The 26,278-nt window shown below is 34.9% G+C and overlaps 4 protein-coding genes across 7 annotated transcripts in view; 1 reads left to right on the top strand and 3 right to left on the bottom strand.

Annotated features, from left to right (window-relative positions):
- Positions 1 to 1,723: 1,723 nt before the first annotated feature.
- LOC111482400 lies at positions 1,724 to 6,051 on the bottom strand. 2 transcript variants are annotated; one of them, XM_023128156.1, is made up of 9 exons: positions 5,789 to 6,051; positions 4,952 to 5,284; positions 4,271 to 4,304; positions 3,937 to 4,161; positions 3,766 to 3,855; positions 3,409 to 3,474; positions 2,888 to 2,979; positions 2,753 to 2,800; positions 1,724 to 2,036 (listed from the first exon to the last, which is right to left on the bottom strand). In XM_023128156.1, the coding sequence occupies exons 1-9, from the start codon at positions 5,794 to 5,796 to the stop codon at positions 1,925 to 1,927; spliced, it is 1,008 nt and encodes a 335-aa protein (XP_022983924.1). In that variant the 5' UTR covers positions 5,797 to 6,051; the 3' UTR covers positions 1,724 to 1,924. The 2 variants fall into 2 exon arrangements, with proteins under 2 accessions (XP_022983924.1, XP_022983923.1); XM_023128155.1 differs by having other exon boundaries at positions 4,952 to 6,051.
- Positions 6,052 to 6,776: 725 nt separating this feature from the next.
- LOC111481466 (DEAD-box ATP-dependent RNA helicase 46-like) lies at positions 6,777 to 12,711 on the bottom strand. Of its 2 annotated transcripts, none has more exons than XM_023126887.1 (9): positions 12,454 to 12,577; positions 11,470 to 11,802; positions 10,728 to 10,883; positions 10,445 to 10,513; positions 9,651 to 9,920; positions 8,823 to 9,173; positions 8,384 to 8,661; positions 7,910 to 8,287; positions 6,777 to 7,745 (listed from the first exon to the last, which is right to left on the bottom strand). In XM_023126887.1, the coding sequence occupies exons 2-9, from the start codon at positions 11,770 to 11,772 to the stop codon at positions 7,247 to 7,249; spliced, it is 2,304 nt and encodes a 767-aa protein (XP_022982655.1). In that variant the 5' UTR covers positions 11,773 to 11,802; positions 12,454 to 12,577; the 3' UTR covers positions 6,777 to 7,246. The 2 variants fall into 2 exon arrangements, with proteins under 2 accessions (XP_022982655.1, XP_022982654.1); XM_023126886.1 differs by lacking the exon at positions 12,454 to 12,577 and adding an exon at positions 12,603 to 12,711 and having other exon boundaries at positions 6,786 to 7,745.
- A 1,280-nt stretch (positions 12,712 to 13,991) lies between these two features.
- On the bottom strand, positions 13,992 to 19,488 carry LOC111481467 (DNA (cytosine-5)-methyltransferase DRM2-like). 2 transcript variants are annotated; one of them, XM_023126888.1, is made up of 10 exons: positions 19,245 to 19,488; positions 18,320 to 18,386; positions 17,409 to 17,534; positions 17,148 to 17,247; positions 17,012 to 17,058; positions 16,653 to 16,769; positions 15,588 to 15,687; positions 15,417 to 15,511; positions 14,578 to 15,315; positions 13,992 to 14,426 (listed from the first exon to the last, which is right to left on the bottom strand). In XM_023126888.1, exons 2-10 carry the CDS (start codon positions 18,320 to 18,322, stop codon positions 13,992 to 13,994), a joined length of 1,761 nt encoding a protein of 586 aa, XP_022982656.1. In that variant the 5' UTR covers positions 18,323 to 18,386; positions 19,245 to 19,488. The 2 variants fall into 2 exon arrangements, with proteins under 2 accessions (XP_022982656.1, XP_022982657.1); XM_023126889.1 differs by having other exon boundaries at positions 17,148 to 17,242.
- Positions 19,489 to 24,688: 5,200 nt separating this feature from the next.
- The window catches only part of LOC111481937 (polygalacturonase At1g48100-like), a 3,636-nt gene continuing 2,046 nt past the window's right edge, over positions 24,689 to 26,278 (top strand). The window contains exons 1-5 of the mRNA XM_023127553.1: positions 24,689 to 25,140; positions 25,253 to 25,384; positions 25,583 to 25,759; positions 25,853 to 25,897; positions 25,983 to 26,190. Of these exons, the coding sequence (XP_022983321.1) occupies positions 24,814 to 25,140; positions 25,253 to 25,384; positions 25,583 to 25,759; positions 25,853 to 25,897; positions 25,983 to 26,190 (889 nt within the window). The 5' untranslated portion in view covers positions 24,689 to 24,813. The remainder of the gene's footprint in view (positions 25,141 to 25,252; positions 25,385 to 25,582; positions 25,760 to 25,852; positions 25,898 to 25,982; positions 26,191 to 26,278) is intronic.

Below are 26,278 nucleotides of genomic sequence, written 5' to 3'. Positions count from 1 at the left end.
TCGGTTTTCACTTACGTAAGCAAGCACTGATTGCATGATATTAAGATTCCGCTGAAAAACTATTAGTCATTTATGTTAATTTTTTATTAATTAAAAATAAAATTAATTAATTGTCACTAATTTTTTTATTTATATTACTGTTAATTAAAAAATTCTACATCATAATATTTAAATTAATTAACGAAAAAAATAAGCAAAAATCAAGGGTGAAAAGTATAAAGCCTTAAAAATGTAAGGACTAAATAGAAAAATTAAATCAAAATTGTATTCAAAATTTAAATAAAAAGAGACAAATTTCTCTTTTGTTATTTATTTATAGAGAGAGAAATAGAGATTATGATTGGGCCACGACGCACCGTTTTATGCAGAGTTGGCCCTCTTAATTTAATGCCTTCATCATCCCCTCATTGCTCACATTTCTTTTTCTCCATTAATTTGGTTGCTTGTGGCCTCACAAATTTAGTTTCATTTCATATTTTAATTATTTTGTTCTTTTCTTTTTGTTTTTTTTTTTACTCAATTATCGAACCTATAATAATAAAAATAGCAAGAGTTTGTTCGAAATATATTTTATTTTTTGATCTTATAGTAGTTCAAATCCAATATCTCGGGCCTATAAAAAGTGGGATTTGTGCTTGTGGAAATTATCGAGTAATCGGAGATAAAAAAGAAGATTCGAAATTTTGTGAACAATGTGGAGTTGAATTTTTTGATTCTCGGATACGGAGATATCAAATGGGATTAAACTGGCATGCCCAGTAACCCATGTGTGGTATGTCTTCCTAGTTATATCGCTAATCTTTTAGATAAACCTCTTAAAGAATTAGAAGGCTTAGTATATTGCGATGTGTGATTTGATCAAAATTTTGATTTTACAGATTCAGAATGAGAAACTGTCATCTCATTCAAAGGGATGCCAGTAACATGAAGCTCTATGGTCGATTCAGTAATAGATAGGAATTTGAAGTTCTACCTCGTGAAAAGGTGTAAAGCGTAGCCTAAGAGTATGTTACGAGATATCAAGTGAAAAAGATGATTAGGAATGGGGCATTGGGTGGGTGGTTTCATTAAAAGCAAAATCAATTTTGGTTGAGAATATGTGTTTCAATAACACAAATAGTTCCAAAATTGTGCTTTTTTTGGCTGTTTGATTCATAAATTCAATTGGGTCACTTTCATTCACCTAAAATTGGGTGTCATCCAGAAGTAAGAGAGAGATGGCCATGGATCATAATTCTCAACTTTGAAGTTTTTTGTGAATCATCATTGTTAAAAAGACTAATTTAAATGACGCAGAGTGGGTTGAAAATGTGTATCTATCTTGGAAGAAAAAGGTTAGTTATGAAACTTTTTGTTACTTCACACCGTCATAATTTTATTGTTTCGGCTTTCGATTTTAAAAGATATAAGATCAAACTTATGTATTTATGTGAGATCACACATCAATTGGAGAAGAGAACGAAACGTTTTTTTAGAAGGGTGTAAAAATATCTCCGGTCCCACCAATTGGAGAAAGGAGTTCAGCAAGAACATTAAAATTTAAATGTGTAGTATTTTAGGGTGACAGCGAGGACGTGACATTTCTTCGTAGCCTATGTACCCAAAGTGTAAGCTTAGCTTCAGACAAATCGAATCAAATCCAATGTAAGAGACATTAGTGCATCAAAGATTCAAAAGAAAAAACAAATAAGCATGTCATTCATGGCTGTAAAATTGTAGGGTATGATCAAACCTATGGAACTTATACATTTACATCATTTGGTAATACCATCTACAATGGGTTCCATCTCCTATTCCTTTGCATTTGTAGTCAGAATATTTGCTATTTCAACATCACGCGTCCTACTTTTGTAGGGAAGAGGTACACAGAAGAAAAGAATTAAGCAATCAAAACTTACCATGGATTCAAAATTTGTCAGTCTTGCTAGCACTGGTACGACTGAGGGAACCACTTCATCATCAGTTCATGTTTCAGTTTTATAATCAACATGAAAACACCATAGCTTGGAATATGAATCAGTCCCATCAGTGCATACCTGAGATTCATCCAAGAAAATGGGTCCATAATCAATTTTATTCCATAAAAATCAGAATGGACAATTTTGATGGTAAGAAACTAGTGTTTAATAGTGTAAAATCAAACATTAAAAGGATTATATACAATCATCTCAAAGATGCTCTTAAGAATTGAAGAAACCTTGCCATTCGAAAAATGACATTTGAAGAGAAACTTACTAGTGAAATGCTGAGAGAGAACGAAAATAGCTTGGTTTAGCAACTTATGGAACTTATGGAACAAACGTTCAGAGTTTTATATTGTTCCATTCTGGTCTTACGTTAATATTTTATAAACTATTTCATCAGAACCTAAAACTAAGACGTTTTATGTTCATTTATTTGGTGAACAGATATCTACACTGACTATGTTTAGCTTGAAGTTACATCTAATAGTGTAGGTGTTATGTTTCAAAATAGATTTTTACTTCCATTGCAAAATGATTTAAGAATTAACAGCAAGGACTAGAATGGGTTTTTGAATAGAATTTAGGAAATGAGTACAAAGTTTATGGACCAAAACGGGAATCAAACCTTTTTTCAATGAATTTATACGATATAAATGCAAATAAATAGTCACTCGTTTGTTAATCAGAGCATAATTCCTAAACTGGGATGGAATTGCAGATCATGATGGATACTCGCGTCATGTGAAAGTTCATGTCAAATAATGTTTGAATAAAAAATGAGTCCGTACCATAATGGGGCATAAGGAACTGACAGATCAAGAAATGGATATGGCCACCTGCAGAAAAGAAAGCCAACTCTTGCTATTATCTTGGTGAATTTAGGTAAGAGTTGGAAAGTAGGACGCAGGGGAAGCATAAGTTACCCAATCGAAACAACTGCATTGATGATCCACTGGAAAATGACATAAATACCCGTCCATAAAAAGAAGAATGAAATTCGAAAGCTTGGGAGCGTCTGCAGAGGATTGACATCCAACAGCTTTTTAAAAGAAGGGTACAAGAGAGAGGAAAAAAAAAGTCACACGGAAGTACTAATTTAGTCTCTAAACATCGATTTGCAATATTTTAGTCTTTGTAACTTCAATTTTATAGTAATTTAGTAGTCCTAGTAGAAATTTAATGAAATTTTTTACATATGTATATAAATATATTGATTAGGTACCAAACATATTTATAAATTACAAAGCATTACATAATGAAAATCGACAAATTTGACCGTATTTTCGTATTAGAGATTAAATTATTACAAAATTTAAAGTAGGTGGCCTAAATTGTTAGTGGAGGGCCTCTAATTCTACAAACTAAGGTTCAAAGACTAAATTGTAACTTTCCCAACCAAAAGTATTTTTTTAACCAAAAAGTGATGTATAAGAGGAAACATTACCAAGCTATTAAGAGCAGTTTCACCGAGAAGTAAAGCCAAATTCAGCGTGTGCATATTGATCGTCATCTGACATTATGGAGATAACTGATTGAGATAGAACAAACCTTAGGCAACGGAGAATTAATATTCAACAAATATTCTCAAGTGACTATAATGATACTAATTATAGCTATATCAGAGCTATCATTTGATGCATCTACTCTCTAGTGGGTCTCAACTGATTATAGAATAGGAGAAACTTTTTCATTAACACAGAAAAATGCAACAATTTCTCAGAGTTTTGCATTTTGGGTCCACCTGCATCCAAGCAAACAACATAATAAAGCCAAACATTTTTCTTGAAACCACGGTACTTACAAAGCTGAAATTGTAATCTTTGATGGTAAGAAATGGAAATATGACGAACCAATAAGTGCAATCAGTGAGTACAACTGCCCCTGCATTTATCTGTTTGGGGAAAAGAGAAGTTGATTCAAAGTTCAAACAAATTTGAGAATTGATCTTTCATAAGTTAAATCGAAAGTTAACCTGGAATAAAACTTCAAAAATATAACTCCAGATGTCGGCAGGAGAAAAGCTTTGCTCCTTGGAATATGAAACTATATTTCCACCAATTAAATTTGAAGGCTTCCCAGAAAGAAGAGGAACATGTTGCCCTTCTTCCATATTATTCTCATTAAGATGTTCATTAAGACCTTCGGTTCTTTTTCTGTTGCAGATAAAAACTCCATATATGGAAATTACCGACCCACACTGAAAAAAAGAAATTTAGATCATGTACTACTGAAACATTTGAAGAAGCTGAAATACATTGAAGTGTGTGCTATTAATCAATACTAAAATTAAGAAAAAGAGAACATACCGCAAAATATATTGTAAGTAAAGTAAATGTCCACCTGCAAAACGATGCATGCAACAAAACAGTATCAGAAGATTATAAAGCGAAAAGGGTTCGTAATGCTTGAAAAGACGGTGGTACATGTTAGGAAAAGATGGTGGTAAATGTTAGAAACCACAAATCTCCACAACGGTACGATATTGTCCACTTTGAGCATAAGCTCTCATAACTTTACTTTTGGTTTCCCAAAAGGCCTCATACCAATGGAGATATATTTCTTACTTACAAACCTATGATCAACCCCTTAAGCCAACGTGGGACTCCTCTCCCAACCATCCTCAACAGTAAATTGCATCCCTTATAAGAACATAATTGACGATAGATGGATCAAAATATCAGCACTTGAAAGCCACTGTCAAAAATTTCCAACCTCCTGAAATTATGCAAACTGATATATATCTTCCCAGTAAATATCCAGAACACTCCAAATAGCCTCCACCCTTGATGTTGAATCCATAATTTAACTTCCTTATTTTAACTAAAAACAAATGAGACTAATTAAGACGAACCACTGTCCCAAGGGACAATTAAACAACAAGAAGTGACTAGAACACCTTAGCCAGAGACAAAACACAATAGGTTTGATTTGCTCTACTTTACTTTAAGATAGCCAAATGATAATCAAAGTAATTAGAGAATGCTTACTGGGTATAATAATAAAATGTGGAAGCCCCGTTAGCCAAAGTCTTCACAATAAGCGAAGCCAACATCGAACCGAACGCACAAACTCGAAAAGCCAACATCCAGATTGGATGAATCTGTCTGAGACATGGTCTCCAAGCTTCACAACTCCGAAGTTTGTTTTTATCTTGCTGAGTTTCTTGTGTGCTGTGTCCTAATCTATCCTTAATTTCATATTCCCATATCATCCAAATTGATAAGGTAAAAGAAGCAAATACCCAAATTGCACAGATCAATACCCTCCAGTTTAACCAGTACCCGAGGGTCGTTGCATCAGCAGTAGCCTCGAACAGCATCCTGAGAGAGAACATCATGAACTTAATTCCAAATTTCGTGGATCATCCTCATATTTCTAACACAACTTGCTAATTCACTGTGTTCATTAAATTCTATTCCGTATAACAACCGATCTAAACATATAATTTCGAAGAGTTTTTAATCATAGAAGAAGGATCCTCTGTAATCAATATATACTTCCAGATCAATGCATTAAAAGAAAAGCCAGGTTCAAACTCTCCAATCACGGCATAGATTAGTAAATGTAAATCGCATATCGTCAAAATCTTAACATAATTACATTCCTTAATCGGATAACTTTAAACCATTACTACGTAATTCAATTAAAATCCATTCCAAGCTACTGAGTTCTGAACTACAATTTTCTCAAATTGGAGCCTCATTTCATAAAAAATCCACAACACGTGATCATGAGGATCACTTTTAATTCCGATTCTGTACACGTTTTCCTTCATATTCTCAGCAACCAATCAGACTGAATGCAATCAAATTTAGACCACTTACAGAGACATAAAATGGGAAAAAGTGAAGGATTCCGGAAGAGGAAAAAGAATTTGAAGACGGTTCCAGTTCGAATCTTAGCTTTCGTTGATGGCGACAACAGATCTTCGCTTGAAAAGACGAAAATGTCAAAATCAAAGAATAATGGTCAGGGACCTGCTTCAGCTCCGCACTAAAAGTTCGCCACATCTCCCGAGGCGGCATCTATGGAGCTTCTTTTTCGATGAACGTTGGAATTTGACAATTTCTCAGCCTCAATTTTTTTTTTTTTTAAATTTTAAAGTATTTAAAATTCTTAAAAATTTCATAATTTCAACTATGCCCTCCAACCTTAAAAAATCTTACCTTTGCCCTCCTAAACTTTAAATTTGTTCAAAAGCAGCCATTCCATTAATTTTTCCATTAAGAAAATTAGAATTTGAAATAGATCACTTACACTCATGTTAATATTGTTATTAGGACCCAAAAATTTTTAGGTAGAAAATTGTTAGGGGTGTAATCCGATGGGTTGGATTCAAAATTTTGAATATACTCCGAGATTTTAGGTTAGTTGGATTGGTGACCCGAATGACTTAAATAGAGTCAGCCCTATTTTAAGGTGGTTGACAAAAAAAGTATCTAACCCAACCTTTAGTTGGTTAGTTTAGGTTATTTAGGTTGTCAATATGGACACTCTTAAAAATTTATTTCAATGAAAAATATATGAGATTGTTTTAGATTTAGACTAGTTTCGAGACAAATTTTGTTTGATTGAGGTGATTGAGGCATCCATTTTAAAATATAAATTTTTCTTTAGGTTGCCTTGGAAATATTTGAAAGCATCTTTTGAATGATTTGATTGAAATTGTTTTTGTATGTTTCTTGTAAGTGCTATGAATTAGGGTAACCAAATATGTTATGGCTACTCAAATTGTGCATCTTTCACAAACTCAATAGATGATTCAAAACCAATTTAAAACCAAGATATCTTTCATTATTAACATCAAAAGAATTTAGAGACTAAAAAGTTAAAACAAACTTGATTCTCAAAGTTGAATCTAAGAACAATAAAGACACCAAAACGTTTGAAGAGAGCACTGATTCTAGCGCCTAATAACATGTACATCTCATTCAGACAGACAGCCAGACAGACATCACTACATTTACAATTCAAGTCATTCTCTATTACAACTTCATAGAGCTGAAGCATGTTGTTGTGTGCAAAATTCAAAAACACATTCCCCCAAAAAATGAGGCCTGTTTCATCAAATATTTAGAGGATTCAGGCACACCACCCCCTGTAAAACACCACACACCCCCTCTTTCTTTTCCACCAAAAACTTTAAACGCCATAAAATATTTGGGTCTCTTTATAGTTTCCACAATAACCATATTACGCACCAAAAGGCCTATATAAACTAACTAACTAACCTCCATTGGCCCGACCTTTTCCCCTTCAAGAAGTGGCCTTGTGGGTCATATTTATCTGTCTGCTGCTCCCTTACTTTGGTCATCTTGTGGGATCATGCCTTCCTCGACCTCTTCTTGAGGATGCGAGGGGCGAGATCTCTTTTCATGTTCTCCACCGTCCGTCCTATCGCTGGGTGATTTTCTCGAAACCTTATCTGGGTTCACATGTGTGCCTCCAGAGTTTCCCTTCTCCAACATTGCTTTGTGAAAACTCAAAACTGGAGAACGTTCTCGTACTGCAGGAGCCCGGTTAAAACGGTTTGGACTTCGGCTTCTACTACGGCTACGACTTCGGCCTTGGTTCCAGCTTCCTGAACCATTCTTACTAGCATTTTCATTTCCCCGTGGAGGAATGTTGCTACGCTCCATCATTGCTTGATGAAAACTCCGTACTGGAGAGCGTTCATGTGAAACGGGTGGGCTGTGATCGCAGTTCCAACTTTTAGTTCGGTCACCTCCCACACCCCTTGGGGGACTCCGACTGCGACCGCAGTTGTATCCAGAATCATACCTGTCATCAAGGGACAGTAAAATCATTAAAAAAAAAAAAAAAACACCCCAACATTCTCCTTAAAAATTCCAGATGTAATTGGACCTGCCAGTCAACAAATCCCCTCCCCACTCCGCAAAATGATATTTGAGGAGCTCGAAAAATGATTAAAAACAATTTAGTACCTCTCTCGTGAGTCAAAGTCATATCCACGGCCACCACCTCGTTCTGGCTTGGCAGAAGAAAAGGAAGACATTCCCAGTCCACCCCTACCACCAGAATTTGAATCATTGCGCCCACCCCGACCCCCGTCGCGACCATCAGAGCCAGAACCCCAACGCCTGAACTTGGCCATTCCATAGCTTCGAGAAGCCATATCACGAAGTTCTGGTGGGACTCGCTGGTTAGCTCCCTCCAAAATTTTTATTAGATCAGAAGCATACTTGGCGTCCTGCTCACCAAAGAATGTGTAAGCAATACCAGTAGCTCCTGCTCTTCCAGTTCGACCAATCCTATGGACATAATCCTCCACTCCGGATGGGAAATCATAGTTGATAACAACCCTGTAATGAAGTAGATATTAGAAGATAATACGCTCCATTGAAGCAGTTCTGACATTGATAACAACCCTGTAATGAACTAAATCCGAAGATGCAAACCTGATGTCTTTAATATCCAATCCTCGAGCTGCAACATCAGTAGCTACAAGCACAGGAGTCCTACCGGTGCGAAATTGGCCAAGAACATGATCTCTCTCACCCTGGGATTTGTCTCCATGAATTGCAGCAGCTCCAAATTGGCGTGTAAGATTGCGAGCAAGCTGATCACACATTTTCTTTGTAGAACAGAAAATTATGACTTTTGATCCTGGTTCTTGAGATCTCAATATCTGCTCCAATCGTCTATGCTTCTCCAGTGGTGCTAAGGCTTCAATATGCTGCGATTCAGATCACAAGTCCAAATTTCAAAATTTGAGAATTTATGCCAATTCAAACAGAATACCTACAATAAAATGAAACACACAAACAACCTAACAATAAAGTGAACAAAATGAAAGTTGTTCCCAAATTTTGAAACCAGGTAATGTTAAGCTCATACCTGAGTGATGGACTTGTTCGCGACAAGCTCATCAACATTGCCAATATTGACTTGAATAGGATTAACAAGCAGATCTGATGCAATTTTGCGAACTTCTTTGGGCCAAGTAGCTGTGTACATTAAGGTCTGCCGTCGAGCAGGCACCTCTTTTACAATCTTTCTAATCTGGGGTTCAAAACCCATGTCCAGCATCCGATCAGCCTCATCTAGTACAAGATATGAAACCTGATGTAGACTGATTCTCCTCATCTCGAGAATATCATTCAAACGACCAGGAGTTGCAACTACAATATCTACTCCACGGTCTATATCCCTCAATTGTGGACCCTTTGGTGCTCCTCCATATAGACACTGCAAATCACAAATATTATTTAGTTTGGGCCAAAAAATCTATGGAATATTTAATCCAATTTCAGCATGCTTAGGAGGCGTACAAATAAAAGGAAGCAGTTACAAAGTAATCGGAGAGAAAATAAAAAAGAAGCTAAACATACACAAGATCATGGGGTACTTCCGAAGAAAAATGCCTTGCCTATCAGATAATAAAACCAATACCCCACAGGAAATGCAGCAATTAATTTTATTGTTCATGTCATCAAAGTGATAACAAAAATCATGTCATTACCATAATTTTGTTTTGAGCAAACAGTTACTAAAGTCAAGACTTTAGTGCAAAACATGTAAGAACATTTAAGGCATGAGATTAGTAAGTATTCGCCATAAGAAAGTGGACAAACCAGCAATGATTTGCAGATGGAATTATAAAGAGCTCCAATTGAACTGAAAAAATAATACTAATGAATAAAACCTATATTAGAACAAGCATACCGCACAAGAGATTCTTGACGATTTCCCAAACTTCACGGCTTCATCTTGAATCTGTGTCGCCAATTCCCTTGTCGGTGACAGCACCAAAACAGTAGGGCCTAGCTTAGGATCACATCGAATGCGCTTGAGATGAATAAAACCAGGTATTAAGTACCCAAGAGTTTTGCCTGAGCCTGTTTTAGCAATAGCTACAATATCTCTACTTTGAAGAGCAATTGGCCATGATTGCGCCTGAATTGGAGTTGGAGCAGAGAACCCTGCATTATGTACCTGGAAAAGTCACCCCTATTAAGCAGAGGAGGCTTCAAAATATCTGGTTGGTTTTCATTTTTCCATTTTTAGACGAATACGCTAAGTCCAGAAGAAGCAGCATCCCCCATATGCATGTGGCCAATGCTTGCTGATTGCAAGCTGCAGAAGGAGGAGGCCTCTTCTTTTGTACAAACTTAGTGGGACTGAATCATCACCAACGGCAGTCCCGGCTGCAAATATGGGTGATTCGGAAAGCCCTTCCCAGAAATTGGTCCACCATAAAAGGGCACTCCAAATTAAAGCAAGCCCCCAAACAAAGAGGGCACCACAGCGTACGACATTAGCTCCTCCCAGGAGCAAATATCGCACCTGCGACAAAAAAGTACAGGTGACAAAAAGAATTAACATGACCCCAGCAACCACTAAACTTTCAGCAAAAACATTTGTGTTCTATAGCTGAGCATTCCTACTGAATTATCAGTCATGGCTATTCTACAAAGATTAAAATCAACAAAGTCATAGAACAAAGTGGAAAATAATACCTCCCTAAGAATCTCAGGTGGGAAACCAGTGGCTTCAAATGATGAAAATGGTGGCGGCACATTATCTCCCTAGCAAAAGAATTAACAGAACAATCAATTCAACTATGAGAAGAAATATAATGAACATCATTTCATTTGCATTCAGATAATGGAGGTAAATTTCGAGAGGATAGCGGATTAAGATAATACCCAAAAGAAGCACAGAAAATCCAATCAGCTCTAAGAAAAAATAGAAATAAATTTCAGTGACTACATTCTAATGACCTTCAAAACTAGCACTCACCGAAAAAGTTATTTCATGTCGCTGTCGATAAGACTCTGCAGATAAACAACTTCCAGCATCTGACGGTCTATGTCCTTTCAACGATGCTCCTCCATGTCCAGTACTAGATATTCCATTTAAGGTATCATGTGACTGAAAGGTTTCACCCCTTGCAACCTGATGTAAAATTGGGTCACACTAATCATATACAATTGAGTACATAATACTCATTATATATTCACATCTCATAGGTTTGACCAAAATGTCTGAAGTTTTATAACACAAAACGACATCCAAAATCATTTCAAGAGATTAGTTTGCAAGAACATTTCATTTAAGTTTATAATCAATCAAACTTTTAGATAATAATATTAAAACATACATAATATTACAAGGTCAATAACAAGCCAGTTGGATTCAGATTACGGAAGTAAAACTAAAAATTTTAAATCTCTTGCATTGTAAAGCAAAAACAAAAGACGTTGAAGATCACATAAAACGTATAAAGCAGTAAGGCTAATTTCCCAATGAAATTTCATTTTGATTCCAAGAGAAGGAAGCAAAAGGGGAAAAAATGGAAAAACATCAATATAAGAAGAGTTGATACTAATGGCCTTAAAAAGTTTTAGTAACAGAAAGGTCATGGAAGACGAACATGCTAAAAAGTTAAAAGTTCAACATTCGTTAGGGTTGAGATACAGTGTACGTATTTCCTTTGTAATCAAATAAAAAAGAGACCTAATATATGTGTACTTGACTCTACCTCATGTTTGGGTGCCCCATGGGAAACTCTTCCATACTTATCGTTATTTTCACTCAAATTGTTGCCATAAGAGTGGCCTGAAGATGGCTTTTGAACTTGAACTGAAGAACTTATGGACACTATTGATGAATTAAGAGGAGCAGCAGCTACAGGTCTCTCGTATTGGGTGACATTAGTTTCTGGATTCCAAAAGTAAAGATACCCTGTTTTTCCATCAACTAAACCTCTCCATGGTTTGGGAAGGGTTGGATCCTCTGGTGCATATCGTGGGCCAACAGATACAGCAGTAGCAGTAGCCGCCATAACAAGGGAACAGAAGATACAACTCAACGGCTGAAAAAATAAATACAAAGAATTAGATGAGATGTCCATGCAATGCTCACATATGCAACTACGAATAATTATTTTTTCTCATAATTATACACATCGGTAGTACCAGACTATGACTAGACGGGAAAAAAAACTGCTGGCAAATCTGGGGCAAAACATTTTGAACTATTCGTAAGAATACAAGACTAGAGGAATCCCCTCTGGCCACGGTGACCCCTAATCACTAGGCTTCCAGAAGATGGAACCATGAAGGGAAAATCAGCCATTATCTTTGAAAGAAGCACAATAAATACTGGATCTATGCTCTTGCGATGGCCATTTAAGACAGATAAACATAAACATTAAACAATAAATCTCGGACGAGATCAAACCACCAAAAATCTCAATCCTTATTCCGAGCTAATGCACGAACAGAAACACAGAAAGAACGAAAAATCATTCAAAATCAACCTGTCTCGGAGCCTCCGCCAACCGCAAAACAGGTTGAGGCCTTGAAAAGAAAGATACAATCGCACGAAAACCTACGCGCTACGGCATATGCTGAATTCTAGAGAAATGAAAGCAAAACTGAACGCCGAGCGGATACAAAACCTAAGATTCTCCAGACCCCATCAAAAGTGAACAAAAAAAAGCACGTGCAACATAAATCCATGCCTTCAACCAAAGATTCTAAACAAATAAACAGCCCAAACAAGAACCCCAGAGAAAATGCAACCCTAAACCAACAAGGCAGCACCAAAATGAAAGGAAAACCGCTAGATCTGCAACTCCAGCAAGGAAATTCGGGAAAATAGGATCCTAACCTGAGAGAAATGAGGCCGCGTGGAAGGAAAACGAACCGAAAATCGAAACAATAGGTATGCGTTATCTCTCTACCACGCTTCCGAAAGCAGAGAAGCGCAGAGAGAGATGGTGGAGCGAAAAAATTGGGAATCGATTGCTATTTATACAAACTGGACGTTTGGCCGCGGCCACGGCCTTCCCTCTAACCGTGGTTAATCTGACCCAACTCTGGTTACCTCATATGCATAACACATTCGTGTATGTTTTAAAATCTCTTTTTCGTCGTCGAACTTAAAATAATATTTTATTTTTAATTCTAAAAATTTTAGGTTTATTTTATTTGGACCCTCTAGTTTCAAAATATGTATTTTAATATTTACCTTCATTTTAATTTCGAAAAATTAATCACATATTTTATATTTTTAGCAACATTATAAAAAAATAATCAAATGATATTTTAAAATTTCATTATCATTTAGCTATTTTAATCGAAATTTAAAATTTTATCTTGAAATATAAATTTTTTAAAATGTTAAACAGTTATATTTAAAACTTTGATTATGAAAATGGTAGGTTGTGACCGAAACGTTGTTTTGTTCAAGTGGGGAATGTCACAACTTACCTTAGGAGAAAGTAGGTTGTGATCCTCAGTTGTTTAAGTGGGAAAGAATGTCATAATCTAACTATGAAGAGTGTAGATTGTGACCCTCATGTTGCGAAGAATCGGTGACCCTCGAGTGGCACCCATCCAGCCAAGCGAGCACATTGTTTAAGGGGGGAATGTCATAACCTAACTATGGAGAAAGTAGGTTGTGATCCTCAAGTTGTTTAAGTGAGGGAGAATGTCATAATCTAACTACGAAGATGGTAGGTTGTGACCCTCATGTTTCGAAGAATCAACGACTCTCAAGTGCCACCCATCCGGCCACGCGAGTGTCTAGACAAGTGTCATATTGCAACCGAGGAGGACGGTGCGTCATTTAACACACCACATTGAGTGGGCATCCAAGAGAAGTCGAGGCATGAGCAAAACATGGGCAACAAGCAGACATGATTTTGGCGGCGAACGGTCATACTGTGTCATGGAGCATCCATCCGATGTTCGATTAACACCCAATTTAGTGAACATTCATATTTCATGTGATCGGACTTAACTCCAGAACTTACGAAACCCCACGGTGGCGCTATTGGCTTCATGTAATAGGGCTGTCGTGTTCCGGGGGTGGTGCTATTGGCTGTTCTAAAAGCAAAATATAGTGTACAACAGAGACTGAACAACACAGGCCAGCTAAATAATGATAGAATTAAAGCCTCATCCTCCCAACAGTTAATTATTTACGGAGCCAAATTACTTTGTTCTATAGAACACCACGTTTTTTTACTGCAGAAAGAAGGCTTTACAAATCAAATCATTCAGTTTTGGTGGCTATACACTTGACCAAATCTAAGATTCTAAAGTAGTCATAAAACAAGATGGATTCTTTGCCCTCGAGTCCGTCTCGAGTGTACCTATTGCTACCCGTAAGGTTATTACAAGGGCTCCCTCCGACTACGAGATCGAAACCTCCAAATAAGTTCATATAGTATTGTAATCTATCTGCATCTAGCTCTTGCACATCAGCAAGATCAATCAAAGTACCTTTTTGGTTCGTTTGCTCCCACCAACTTCGCACAATGTTTCGGTTCACTTCCGAGATATCGACCGAGACTACATTTTTAAGCGGGATACCGAGGCGATGAAGTGCCACTTCTGCACCTCCGATACCAGAAAAGAGTGAGAGGAGATTGATTCCTCCTGGGAACATGTCCTTTAAAACCGAAAGATGATACGCCACAGTGTCGACCTGAAACAATGCAATGTTGTAGCCAAATATGTCGTAAGATATCACAACCGTCGAACGTGAGTCAATTTCTACCATTAAATCGGGTCATATTCAAAAGATGATTAAGTGTGATCTAATACAATAAGACTCCGGAGGACGAAATGATCGGTACCTGGAATGAATTGCCAAGAGACTTGTATCTATCTGTTCTACTGATTCCACCCCCTCTAGTATGGTTCTTGGGGAATCCCAAAAGCATTTCTACTTCATCGGGTTCGAGTGGGGCAACCTTATTTTTTCCGACCCAAACCAAATTCCATTTTCGACATTGTTCTACGACAAACTTTTGCACATGTAATGGCAGATCCCGTTCGCCATCGTAATCTTCAAGAGCTTTACGAATCCTATCGGTCAATCGAGCACTTCCAATGCAAGTTTGTAAACAATTTAACTGTGTTCTAAAATCCCATGAAGGCCACCATTTCCTTGTTAAAGGAAATGCTTCATGAACAGTGTGGGGAGGCAAAGGAAGAAGAGGAAATCTGTTATGTATTGGGAGATTATGAACATAGCCTCTTTTTCTTGCAGCAGCACAGAAATATTTGGAATCAACAAATTCGGGTTCAACGTCGTATAAGAAGCGGGAAATTGTATTCCATACTCCTTTTGGAGCGAGCGCCACATTTTCGTAGTAAAAGTAGGGAGGTCCCATGGCTGCTTCTGGAATTTTTCTGTGAACCGTAGGAGACAGTTCATTCGGAACCCCAAACCCAACCATTGGGTTTGGCAGACGAATTGTCTCGTCGTCGTCGTCATCAGGGCACCTCGGCTTCTTCTTTTTCCATGACTCGTAATCACAATGCCTTCTCTTTTTGTGCTTACTGCAGGCATTGAGTTTCGTCGGCTTTGGCTGTTCAAATAATATCAGCAGAGACGTTTAAGCGGGTTTCGTTTCCGTTATGATGCGTGCAGAGCTTTAAGATCAAGAATTTAATAGGACAGAAAAGTTACCCTATCAGGGAGATCACCAAGAAGAACATCTGCAGCCTTTGAAATTTGAGCAGCAGATATAAAATCTGTCAGCTCTGCAATTGAGGAATGCACACCTGCCAATTTTAGAACAATTCAGAGAAGTGATGCTTAGATATTAAAGATTTATAAGTCCTACAAGGAGGTACTAACCACATCTGTCTATTGCTGCATAAGCTTCATCTTCAGAGTATCCCATGTCCACCAAGAACATCCTTTTGTTATCAACATCGGATACCGGTTTTGCTGTCCCCTACACGACGAACCAAACTATCATGAAACATTGAGTAGCATCGAATATAGAAGTAATTCATAATCATCCGGTTAGCATTGATCTAAACCAACTCATTATGTATACAATTCAACGTGTCAGCTATTAAACAACTTATTAGAAACACAAGACAACCAATCAGAAATATCACCAAATCGCCCGCCCTTTGGGAATGCCCTCAGCATCGAGGAACATGTACTAAGGTGTATGTGCGACTCGTTCAGACCATGGACCGAAACAAAAAAAAAAGGAAAGTACAAAATTTTTCCCGTATCAGTGAAAAATACCAGCATCAGATACCGGTTTTGCAGTCCCCAACACGACGAACCGAACTATCATGAAATGTTTGAGTTAGCAAGGAGGGATAAGCATTGACTCAATTTTTTTTAATGAAACACCTTCTCAGAATGAAGGAAAGAATGCCACGAATGGTGGGCATTTTAGCGGGATAATCTTTTCCCTGTCTTTTAAGGGGGTCGACTCAAGATTTTGGAAGGAATCCTTTAGCTAGCTTTGTATAACTGACGCGAGCCATATGGTTTATACTTGATCTTGTAAGTCTACTTGTAGTCAATGGCTTGTTTCCTATTAGTTTTCGTTTCATTTCCGCTCCTGTAAAGGAATATCTGATTCTGATTCTTTCATTCTGTAAAGGTTCCTCAATATATATATATATATATATATATATATATATATATATAAAGATAAGCCCCTAGAGGAAAAGGCTCTAATTGAGCAAAATAGAACCTATAGAATAATTACAAAAGCTCATCGACGTCGAAGCCCAAGGGACCAAACCAAAGATACCATGTGAAAGAGCATACAACCCGACAAGCCTAAAAATCGGCCCTTTTCACGAAATGACAAATGGAGGATATACTCTCCAATCATATCACAAAATGACTAGAAAGCAATCTGCTCCATGAAACCAAAGAAAAACAACCGACCTCATTTTCAGAATCACTGTCTGTATCAGTAAAATCATCCAGAAAACTTCCACCGTAATCTGAAAACGAGTCGTCACTATCGACATGCTGCTGCTTCGGAGGAGAATTTTCAAGAGCCTGCCAGAAGAAAAAGAAATGATCTCAACATATATAAATACGAATGAGAAGGTGACAGTTGCTAGTCAGTGATTGATGTATAAGACAAGAAGGTCATGACAACTTCTAGGCAACGATCTTTGAGTATCCTACGAAACAACTGATTGAGATCTCAACAACGTCCCAGACACGTGAAATCCAGTTCATTAGTCTAAGTAAATACGAAATGGACAGTCTAACATGTTGTCATCTGAGAAACTCACCGACAACGTGAGGAGAGTCTCAAGTATAGAATTCGTATTTTCCTCTCCTGGATAGTCCATCAAAACAAACAAGAAATTACTAAAAATCTTGTTTCGTTTCTTATAAAAATTATTAAATGAACAAATAAGAAATTACCATTTTCCTCGATAGCTTTGGAAACCATTTTTGCAGAAAATCCCATTCCAATAAATTGATCGACTATCTTCGAGTTCGAAGGACCTGCAGATGAGCTTCCCTTCGTGAGGAAAACAAAAAAGATAAATTAGAATTAGTAACACAACAAAATCCTATGCATCAATCTAAGCTTGACATTGTCAAAATAATATTGTCTAGTGTCTTTTAGCAAACCGAAAACTAACACGGACAAACTTTGCTACAAATATCAACATAAAATACCATATTTTCCTTGACACCAGGAAAAGCCAAGCTCGCATGAGAGGCTAAAGGTATATTCTCAATTTCTAGCTCATCTTCTGTGTCCCAGTTAATGTTATCAACTTCAACACCAAAATCGTCCCCAGCCTACACAAAATAACGTACAAGCAGAGTTAAACCAAACAGTAAAAAGAGAAAAGGAGAAAAGAAAGGGCTAATTGCTTGGATATTTAAAAGAAAAGATTTACATAAGAGTCCCTAATCTTTTGAACTACTCAATTTTTGTGAGATCCCACATCGGTTGAGGAGGAGAACAAGGGTGTGAAAACTCTCCCTCTTCCTAGTAGACACATTTTAAAAACCTTGAGGGAAAGCCCGAAAGGGAAACCTCAAAGAGGACAATTCTACTAGTTGTAGGCTTGGTCCGTTACAAATGGTATCAGAGTCAGACACCAGGCAATGTGCCAACGAGAAGGGTGAGCCCCAAAGGGGATGGACATAAGGCAGTGTGCTAGCAAGAACGCTGGATCCCGAAAGGGGGTGGACTGGGGGGGTCCCACATCAATTGGAGAAGTGAGCGAGTGCCAGCGAGGATGCTGGGCCCCAAATGGGAGTGGATTGTGAGATCTCACATTGGTTGGGGAGGAGAACAAAACATTCTTTATAACCATGTGAAAATCTCTCCCTAGCAGACGCATTTTAAAATCGTGAAGGATCTCACATCGGTTGGGGAGGAGAACGAAACATTCTTTATAAGAATGTGAAAATCTTTCCCTAGCAGACGCGTTTTAAAATTTTGAGGGGAAGCCCGAAAGGGAAAGTCCAAAGAGGACAATATCTACTAACGGTGGGCTTGGGCGGTTACAATTTTACCCTAAAAAATTACTATGGCTTAGAATGTTGTTTGAGCGGGGAATTTCATATACACATACCATCCTTATGTCCTGGTGGACTATGATTTGGTGGTAGATGGGGCCTTCAAGCTGCAAACAAATATAACTAAACAATGAAGGCAAGAGATACCGTTAGAATTCATTAAAAATAAATAAACAAAATAAAATAAAAAACTTGCAAACCGTTTTATTTTGTTTTTTAAATTCATTACAACCTTAAATTATAGAAATTAGATAATAAATCTATATGCATATAATTTGGCTGTATCAATTTTTACCCTAAACTTTTAATTTCGTCAACTATTCAAATAATGTTAATTCACCTGAAAATTTTAACGGCAATAATAACGTAAAAGCTCACAAATTTAAAAAAAAAAAATTAGATTCGATAGGTGCGAAAAACCATCTACTAATTACCCGAAAATACGATGTACATAAGAATATCAACAATGTCTCCCATGAAATGTGTCACAAGGTATAAATTGCAACATTTTTTAAAAGTTAATGAGCAAATTACACCTTATTATATACACCTTGCCAAAGTTAGGATTAAAATTGGATATTTTTTTTTTCCCTTATTTTAATTAAGTTATTTGTATAAACATAAACAATAATAAAAACTTTTTTTATTACCACTTTCTTCTCTCCCTAAGAAAGGTTCTTCGTCTTCCCTTCCCTAACCGATCCCCAACAAATCGAATGCCTAATTTTCAACAGAAATGATGAACAGAAACGGAATCAAAACCGGTATGAGTGTTGTTTCTCAAGCATCCGATTCAAACCACTGGAAGACTAAGAAATTTCACATGCAAATTAAATCGAACACTCGATCGTACTTCTTACGAGCGATCAAAACAGAAATACAGGGCCGTCGAAAGTGAAAAAGTGATTAAAAATTGAAAATCAAAATTTCTAGATCTGGAGAATTCGGAAACGAAAATTAGCGAGGAAAAAACAAACGTACCTAAGAAAAATGAGTTCGTTGGATGAAATTAAGTCGGAGAAAAATGCCGAGTTATAATGCGAAATCTCTCTGTCGCGCTTCTGAAACTGGAGAAGCGCGGAGAGATGGTCGCCGGAGAGAATCAGAGAACCATTTATGTAATCGCCGATGAAGGGGAGGGAAATTGGTGTCTTCCGCCGTCGAATCTCCGGATTGGATATTTCACTTTCACTCTCTAACCATGGTACAAAGTCATTATCTGTCGAAGTTCGGGTTGAGTTGGGTTAGGTTTTGTTTTTTATAATTATTTTATTTTATTTAAAAAAGAATATTCGATATGCAATATTTATGGGTGAGTCAGGTTGGTCAGTTTTGTACAGATGCTTTCAAACAAAAGTAGTTTATATTTTATAGAAAATAGACTAAATTAATAAAAATATTCATAAATTTTGTATTTTATCTAAAACTTTAAATTAAAAAATATGTAATAATAATTTTTATAAAAAGTTGTACTTTATTTAAAAAAATATTTTGTTTTTAAAATACTTAAATTTTTTAATTTAAAAATATGTTAGCGTTAATGTTATGATTAAAAAATATCGACAAAATTTTTAAAATAGTATTAATACTATTTATCTTTATAAAAAATATTTATGTTAATATATAGATAATATATGGATGAAATCCTTAACTTTTTAATGTTAATTTTAAAAATTCATGAATATTTTTTAAATAGATCTTTAACATTTTTTAAAAAAAATTAAAAGGGGTTTTTTAAAATTGTAAGGTATTTTTTCAACTTTTTATTTTTTTTATATTAAATATTTTTTTCAGACAAAATTTAAAATTTAAAAGTATTTTTATTAATTATGACGACCATTTCAGTAATATCTCCCATCTTTAAAATTATTCTTTAAATTACATTTAAATGAAAACCATTAGTATTTTGTTTTAAAAAATATATATTATTAAATTTTTAAAAGATTCGTGACTGTGTTTGAATTATTTAAAAATATTAAAAAAAATAATTCTAAAATTTTCATTAATTTTTTTAATTTTTTTCCAAAAGTTTATAAAAACGGGACCATTACTATCACCTTTAAAAATAACATTAATTTTAAAATATCACATGTTTGAATCTTTCACTCGTGTTCATTAAACAAGGTGTGTATAAATACAATATAAAGTTGATATGTACGTAGACTCCAGCAAAGGAGTTCGGTACATCCGCGTTGATAGCATGCAGTTCGACTACTTCTCCTTTGAGCTTGTGCGCCGCCAGTCTCGATAATTCACCTCCTAATAAATCTTCAATCCTCGTTTGGCCACATGACCATCATCGGGATAGGCATCCAGCGTCGAGTTCTAAGTAGTGTTGTAAAAATTCAAAAATAAGTTGACATACAATTTTAAGTCAAAAAGTCAAAAGTATTCGAGTTCTTGCTCCGCCACGTCGGATAAAAAATAAATTGTGACAAATAAATATTATTGACTTATGCTACATGTATCTCATGTCATAGAAATTTGAATTCCAGATCCAATTGGAGGGCCCATTATTTTGGATTTCTTATTGGGCTTGCTCGAGGCCCAACAGAAGCGGTAATAACTAGAGATTAAACTGTGAATTCTTTTTAACTATAATTTTGGATGTTTGGATTTTGTTGTGGTTTAAATATTTGTATTTAATTTTGTTATTTATGTCGGCCCCACATATTAGATAAATCTTATAAATTTTAATTTTAAACATGGAAGAATAGGTTATAATATGCCTAATTTTTTTATTGGTTTATATATTTATTTTTATATAATTTCGACATATAAACAAAAAAAAAATTGAAAGTGTAATTTATATTTTATATTTTAACTAAAAAAAAATTTAAACATTCAAAATTTTCAATAATACTTAAAAAATATCCTTAAATTTCCTTAAAAACTTAAAAAATATCTTCAAAGTTAAAAAAAAAAAAATTAAAAAATACTCTTGAATTTTTATAATGGTAAACGATGTTAATGCTAAATTTAAAATTTCACGGGTATTTTTTTAAACATACTACTACCAGTTGGAAAGGTGTTAATGAAAATTTTTAAAGTTCAACGGCATTTTTAAAAAACAATATTTTTTAAACAAAATTTAACCGAATGAATTTAAATTTTAAAAATATAAATTTTCCACAAAATTTTAGGCAATAAATGAATTAGAATGAGTAAACATCAATAGTATATAACTTATTCCATTTAATTTTGTATAATAAATAAAATATGAATAATATTCAACTTTTGAAACTTAAATCACAATTCATAATTTTAAAAGAGTAATTTACACAAAATTTTATGCAATAAATTAATTATAAAGTATTACTCGAAAAATGTTGGAATATCGTTGTCATGCTCGTTACGAGTCAATATTATTTAATTTATTATATTCATTTAAAAAATAAATAAATATTAGACAGCTTCAACCATAATTCACAATTATTTTATATATACAAAAATCACACGCACACAATTTCTATTTATTTATTTATTTATTTTGTACAAATTGATTAATTATTAAGAATATTGTCCATGCTTCTCGTCTGTCAAAATAATGTAAATAAATTATTGTGCTCAAAATTTCAAAATTCACATGTGTAACAATGGAAGCATGAAAGGACAAAATAATAATAAAAATAAAAAATAAATAAATAAGCAATAATAACAATAATAAGAGACAGAATCGAAAATTATTAATAAATGCATTTACAATTATAATGGAATTTTATAAACAATAAATTTAAATTTTAGAGATAAATAACATTTAAAACGAGTTTTAATTATTTTAATTCTTAATAGATTAATAAATAAATTACTTTTAAAATAATTATCTTGAAAAATATTAAAATAAAATTTAGAGAGAGAGAGAGAGGGAACCCATCCCAGAAGAGAAGGCATGAGATCCGGGATGAACTGAATTTAACGGTTTTACGTTGACACGGCGGCCAATTCACATGCATATATATATATATATATATATATTATTTTCCATGTCATACGGCGCCGTTTTCGGGTACCTCTTTTTATGCTAATTCCAATTCATTTTCAACCCATTTGAAATTTTGGAGCCTTAGATCCTTCCCTAAAATGCGATACCAGTAATTAGTCGTAAATTTCAATTTTAATTTCGAAAAATTAAGTTAAATTAACAGTAAATCGTGTGATTAACAAAGTTAATATATTATTGATGTAATAACGTAATTATTTTAAATTTTATATTGTTTAAATTACGAGTATTTTCTTTACTCTAAATTATTTTTAGAAAAAATAGGAAAAATAAGTGTTATAATAATAGAAATGAAATGTTATTATTTAATTTGGTTGAATTTAACAAAAAGGCAAACTTTTTTTTTTATATATATATAGTATATTGATTAATATTATTTATGTTAATTAATGATATATGACTTAAAAAAAACTCTCTTAATTATTATTTTTTAAATATAAGTATTTTCAAAAATAAAATTTGTTCAAAGATTGAATAAATCCGACCATCTCGATTTACGAGGTTAATTTTATAATTTAACCTAAATCAACGATCACGAGGCTAATTATTATTGTAAATTGCACAAACTATCCACAACGTTTGAACTTTTTTTTCGTTCATACCCTTCTCGGTCGTGGTGTCACTTCGATATTGGTCCTAACCAAAAAAAATAATAATAATACATTTAAATAATGATTTTAATGTCAGCATATATTATAAAGTTTGTACCTTATAATAGTACTATACACACGTACACGTGTCAATCAAAATCTGCATAAAGGATAACATAGCTGTCCAATTATATCATTTACTTGCAAATCTTGCTTTAAAATTATAATTTTTGAATCGAAGATTGGCTTTATTAATCTAAACAGCTAATTTTTGCCTTAGGCCATGCACGTTTATTTATTATTTTAATGATCCATAGAAAAAGAAAAAAAAAAAGTGTCTATTGATATGTTATATCATACTTTATTTAAATTCAGTTTTTTATTATTCAAAAACTATATTATACGTCAGACTCATTTTGAATTGTGGATCGTAGGAGTTTATTTGATCAAGGGTTGGAGCACAAGTGTCCGGGTATTATCTAGGTGCGAATAACCACGGGGTGACTGCAATGAGCATAAATCTCACTCATTGACTTAAACGACGAGCAAACACTCAAACGTGAGAGCAATGGATCACCCAAGGAATGGACGATCTTTTTACTCTTTATTTGTTCCGATTACCCAATTTAAGAACAATTTTAATTAATTAAGCAAATTTAAGTACAATATTTTTTATTTATTAAAGTTTAGGGTTGACTATTGGGACTTGGGAGACAGATTTTGGTCATGTGAATATTTGGGAGCTCCATCTATAATGGTTATTGGAAAAAAATTAACCCGATCCAATTATGACCTCGATGTGTGTGTGTATATGTGTGTGTATATATATATATAAAAGATAATAGCCTTCCAAAACACTAAATGAAAAATCAAACATGAAATATAACCAAACCAAACCAAGTTTTGTATTTGGTCAAGTACGTAGCAAAAAGGTGTGAGCCTAAATTGGTTGAGGTTTTTTTATAATGCTCTTTTACTATCGACCATAATGAATCTAGCAGTAAAACTTAGAGTAATCATGATCCATTTGACTTTAAAATGACTTAATGTGCTCCCTCACATGCAACTTGAACATTAACTTTGACTCACAAGGCCTACTACATAGACTACCAGCATGAAGAATGATATAAAACAACATTCACAAAGTTTGAACTCATAATCTTTGTTTAAAACTCAGGATCTCAACCTCTACTAGTACCAAATTATATCGATACTATAATTTACGCCCATTTGAATATACCTCAATGAATAAAACACAAATTCCAAAGATTAATGATTTGATCCTTCGACTGCGATCATTGAATTATACAAAGAAAAATAAGAAACAAATAACCTGACATGGTATTGAAGTCATAATCTCAAAGATTTGGCATCAAATTGAATAATTATAGGAACGGAAAACTTAAGCTAATAATATTCTTTAATACTATATTTTTTTTTTGTTTTGTTTTCATATAGCAGAAGTTACTCTCAAAGGGGAGAAAAAAACTGCCATTCACGTGCAACCAATCAACAATTCCAAACTAAAAGAGTTCATTAGACGGTGCAAAAATATATTTTCTCATTGATTTGGCTGTATTGGTTTGTGGTGTATCAATGTCCTTAATGGTGTGTCTCCAGTATCTTTTCTCTCCTGGCGTGTTCTTGCCACAAATCTTAGCTTGGATTTTAAGGAAGAAGGCGGCCGCCGAATTCAATTAATCCAAATGAGATTGAATAAAGAATGGATTAGCTTGATTGAAAGGAAAAAAAAAAAAAAAAAAAAAAGATTAAACTGTAGAAAGGGTGTTTTGTCACAACTCAAGTTGTCTTTTGAACTGTGGAGCTCGTGTGTGAATAGTATATCCAACATAGAACTAGTTTTCAACCTATAAATACAAGCCTAATCTTCTCTGTTTGTCAATCATACTTGCAGAATTCTCTCTATCTCTCTCTTTCTTTCTCTCTCTACCTATTTGAGATGGAGATGGGTGGGAAGAATTTAAAATGTCTGGCAACTATTGCTTTCATTTGTGCTTTTGTTTGGTCTTTTAGTTTGCAAAATTGCCAAGCTAGAGGAGGCAAGCATTGGGCACATAGAAAAACTGGAGGCTACCGCCACGGGCGCATTCATCGTCACCGTGGAGGCAGCAGCTCGTTGGGGTTGACGGACAGTGGCCATGTTGGGAGTGAGGATGTTGTGGGAGCCTCACTAGCAAGTAAAGGTGATGCTAGTAAAGGTGGTTCAGGCAATTTTAATGTGTTGGACTTTGGAGCTAAAGGTGATGGAAGGGCAGATGACACTAAGGTGAATTTAGGCTTTACTTAATTCGTTACATTACATATAAATTTTACAAGCAGCATTTATACTTCACAGAATTGAAAACTTACAGAAGTTCTTGACAATGTATGCATACCAGGCATTTCAGGCAGCTTGGGAATCAGCTTGCAATGCAGAGAAATCAACTGTAGAGGTTCCCTCGGGGTCGGAGTTCCTCGTTGGCCCCATTTCATTCTCTGGTCCTAATTGCAAACCGAACATTGTGTTTCAGGTCAATATCAATAAACTGAAGTCAGTTTTGGAAGTTGATTTCAAAACTGTTTTTAAGTGCAACAGTAGCCTAATGTTTTAGAAGGATTGTAATCACAAAAACTGTTCTACAAAGAAATTTCCAGAAAGCTCCTTAATGCTGCAGAGGAAAATTTTCTTGATGCACATTTTAAAGTATATTTCTTATGTTGACATGCAGTTGGATGGCAAAATCATCGCTCCTACAAGCCCTAGTGCTTGGGGTTCAGGTCTCTTACAATGGATTGAATTCACTAAACTCAAAGGGATTACAGTGAAAGGTACAGGTACTATTGATGGACAAGGCTCGGTTTGGTGGAATGACTCACCCACATATGATCCTACTGACGAAAATTTGGTAATTTTGTAAACCAAGTCAGATAAAAATCAAAAGTATTTCATATTTCAAGTCAAACAGCTTCTCAATCACAGTTTTAACCTCATGAAACAGGACAAGGAAAGCAGTAGTAGAAAACTTCCAAGCACCAAACCAACTGTACGACCTTGGCTTAAACTTGACTATAGTAGAACAAATGGATCAAAAAGAGTTTTCTGTTTGTGACTCTATCATTATTGTGCAGGCACTTAGGTTCTATGGAAGTGATGGAGTGACGGTCTCTGGAATAACCATCCAAAACAGCCAACAGGCTCACCTGAAATTTGATAGTTGCACATCAGTTCAGGTTTCTTCATTAACCATTTCATCGCCAGGTGACAGCCCAAACACAGATGGAATTCACCTGCAGAATTCTCAGAATGTGATCATTTCAAACAGCAATCTAGCTTGTGGTAATTCCCAATTTTGAGTATTATCTGCAAAAAAAAAAAAAAAAAAAAAAAAAAAAAAAAAAAAAAAAAAAAAAAAAAAAAAAAAAAA

This window comes from Cucurbita maxima, unplaced genomic scaffold (genome assembly GCF_002738345.1).
Source record: "Cucurbita maxima cultivar Rimu unplaced genomic scaffold, Cmax_1.0 Cma_Scf00007, whole genome shotgun sequence".
In the NCBI taxonomy this organism is placed as follows: Eukaryota; Viridiplantae; Streptophyta; class Magnoliopsida; order Cucurbitales; family Cucurbitaceae; genus Cucurbita; species Cucurbita maxima.
The sequence above is the reverse complement of the archived record's forward strand: the minus strand, read 5'-3'. Positions and strand labels throughout refer to the sequence as shown.

Coding starts and splice junctions, on each gene's coding strand:
- LOC111482400 (XM_023128155.1), bottom strand. CDS start 5,301: ATGATGTTCTCTCTCAGGATGCTGTTCGAGGCTACTGCTGATGCAACG. Junction 4,162..4,270: donor TACTTACAATATATTTTGCG/GTATGTTCTCTT, acceptor TCTTTTTTTCAG/TGTGGGTCGGTAATTTCCAT. Junction 2,980..3,408: donor AAACTGCTCTTAATAGCTTG/GTAATGTTTCCT, acceptor AATCCTCTGCAG/ACGCTCCCAAGCTTTCGAAT.
- LOC111481466 (XM_023126886.1), bottom strand. CDS start 11,772: ATGGCGGCTACTGCTACTGCTGTATCTGTTGGCCCACGATATGCACCA. Junction 10,884..11,469: donor ATGGGGCACCCAAACATGAG/GTAGAGTCAAGT, acceptor ATTTTACATCAG/GTTGCAAGGGGTGAAACCTT. Junction 10,514..10,727: donor GACATGAAATAACTTTTTCG/GTGAGTGCTAGT, acceptor TTCTTTTGCTAG/GGAGATAATGTGCCGCCACC.
- LOC111481467 (XM_023126888.1), bottom strand. Junction 17,248..17,408: donor CTGGTGTCAAGGAAAATATG/GTATTTTATGTT, acceptor TTCCTCACGAAG/GGAAGCTCATCTGCAGGTCC. Junction 15,512..15,587: donor TGCAGCAATAGACAGATGTG/GTTAGTACCTCC, acceptor TAAAATTGGCAG/GTGTGCATTCCTCAATTGCA.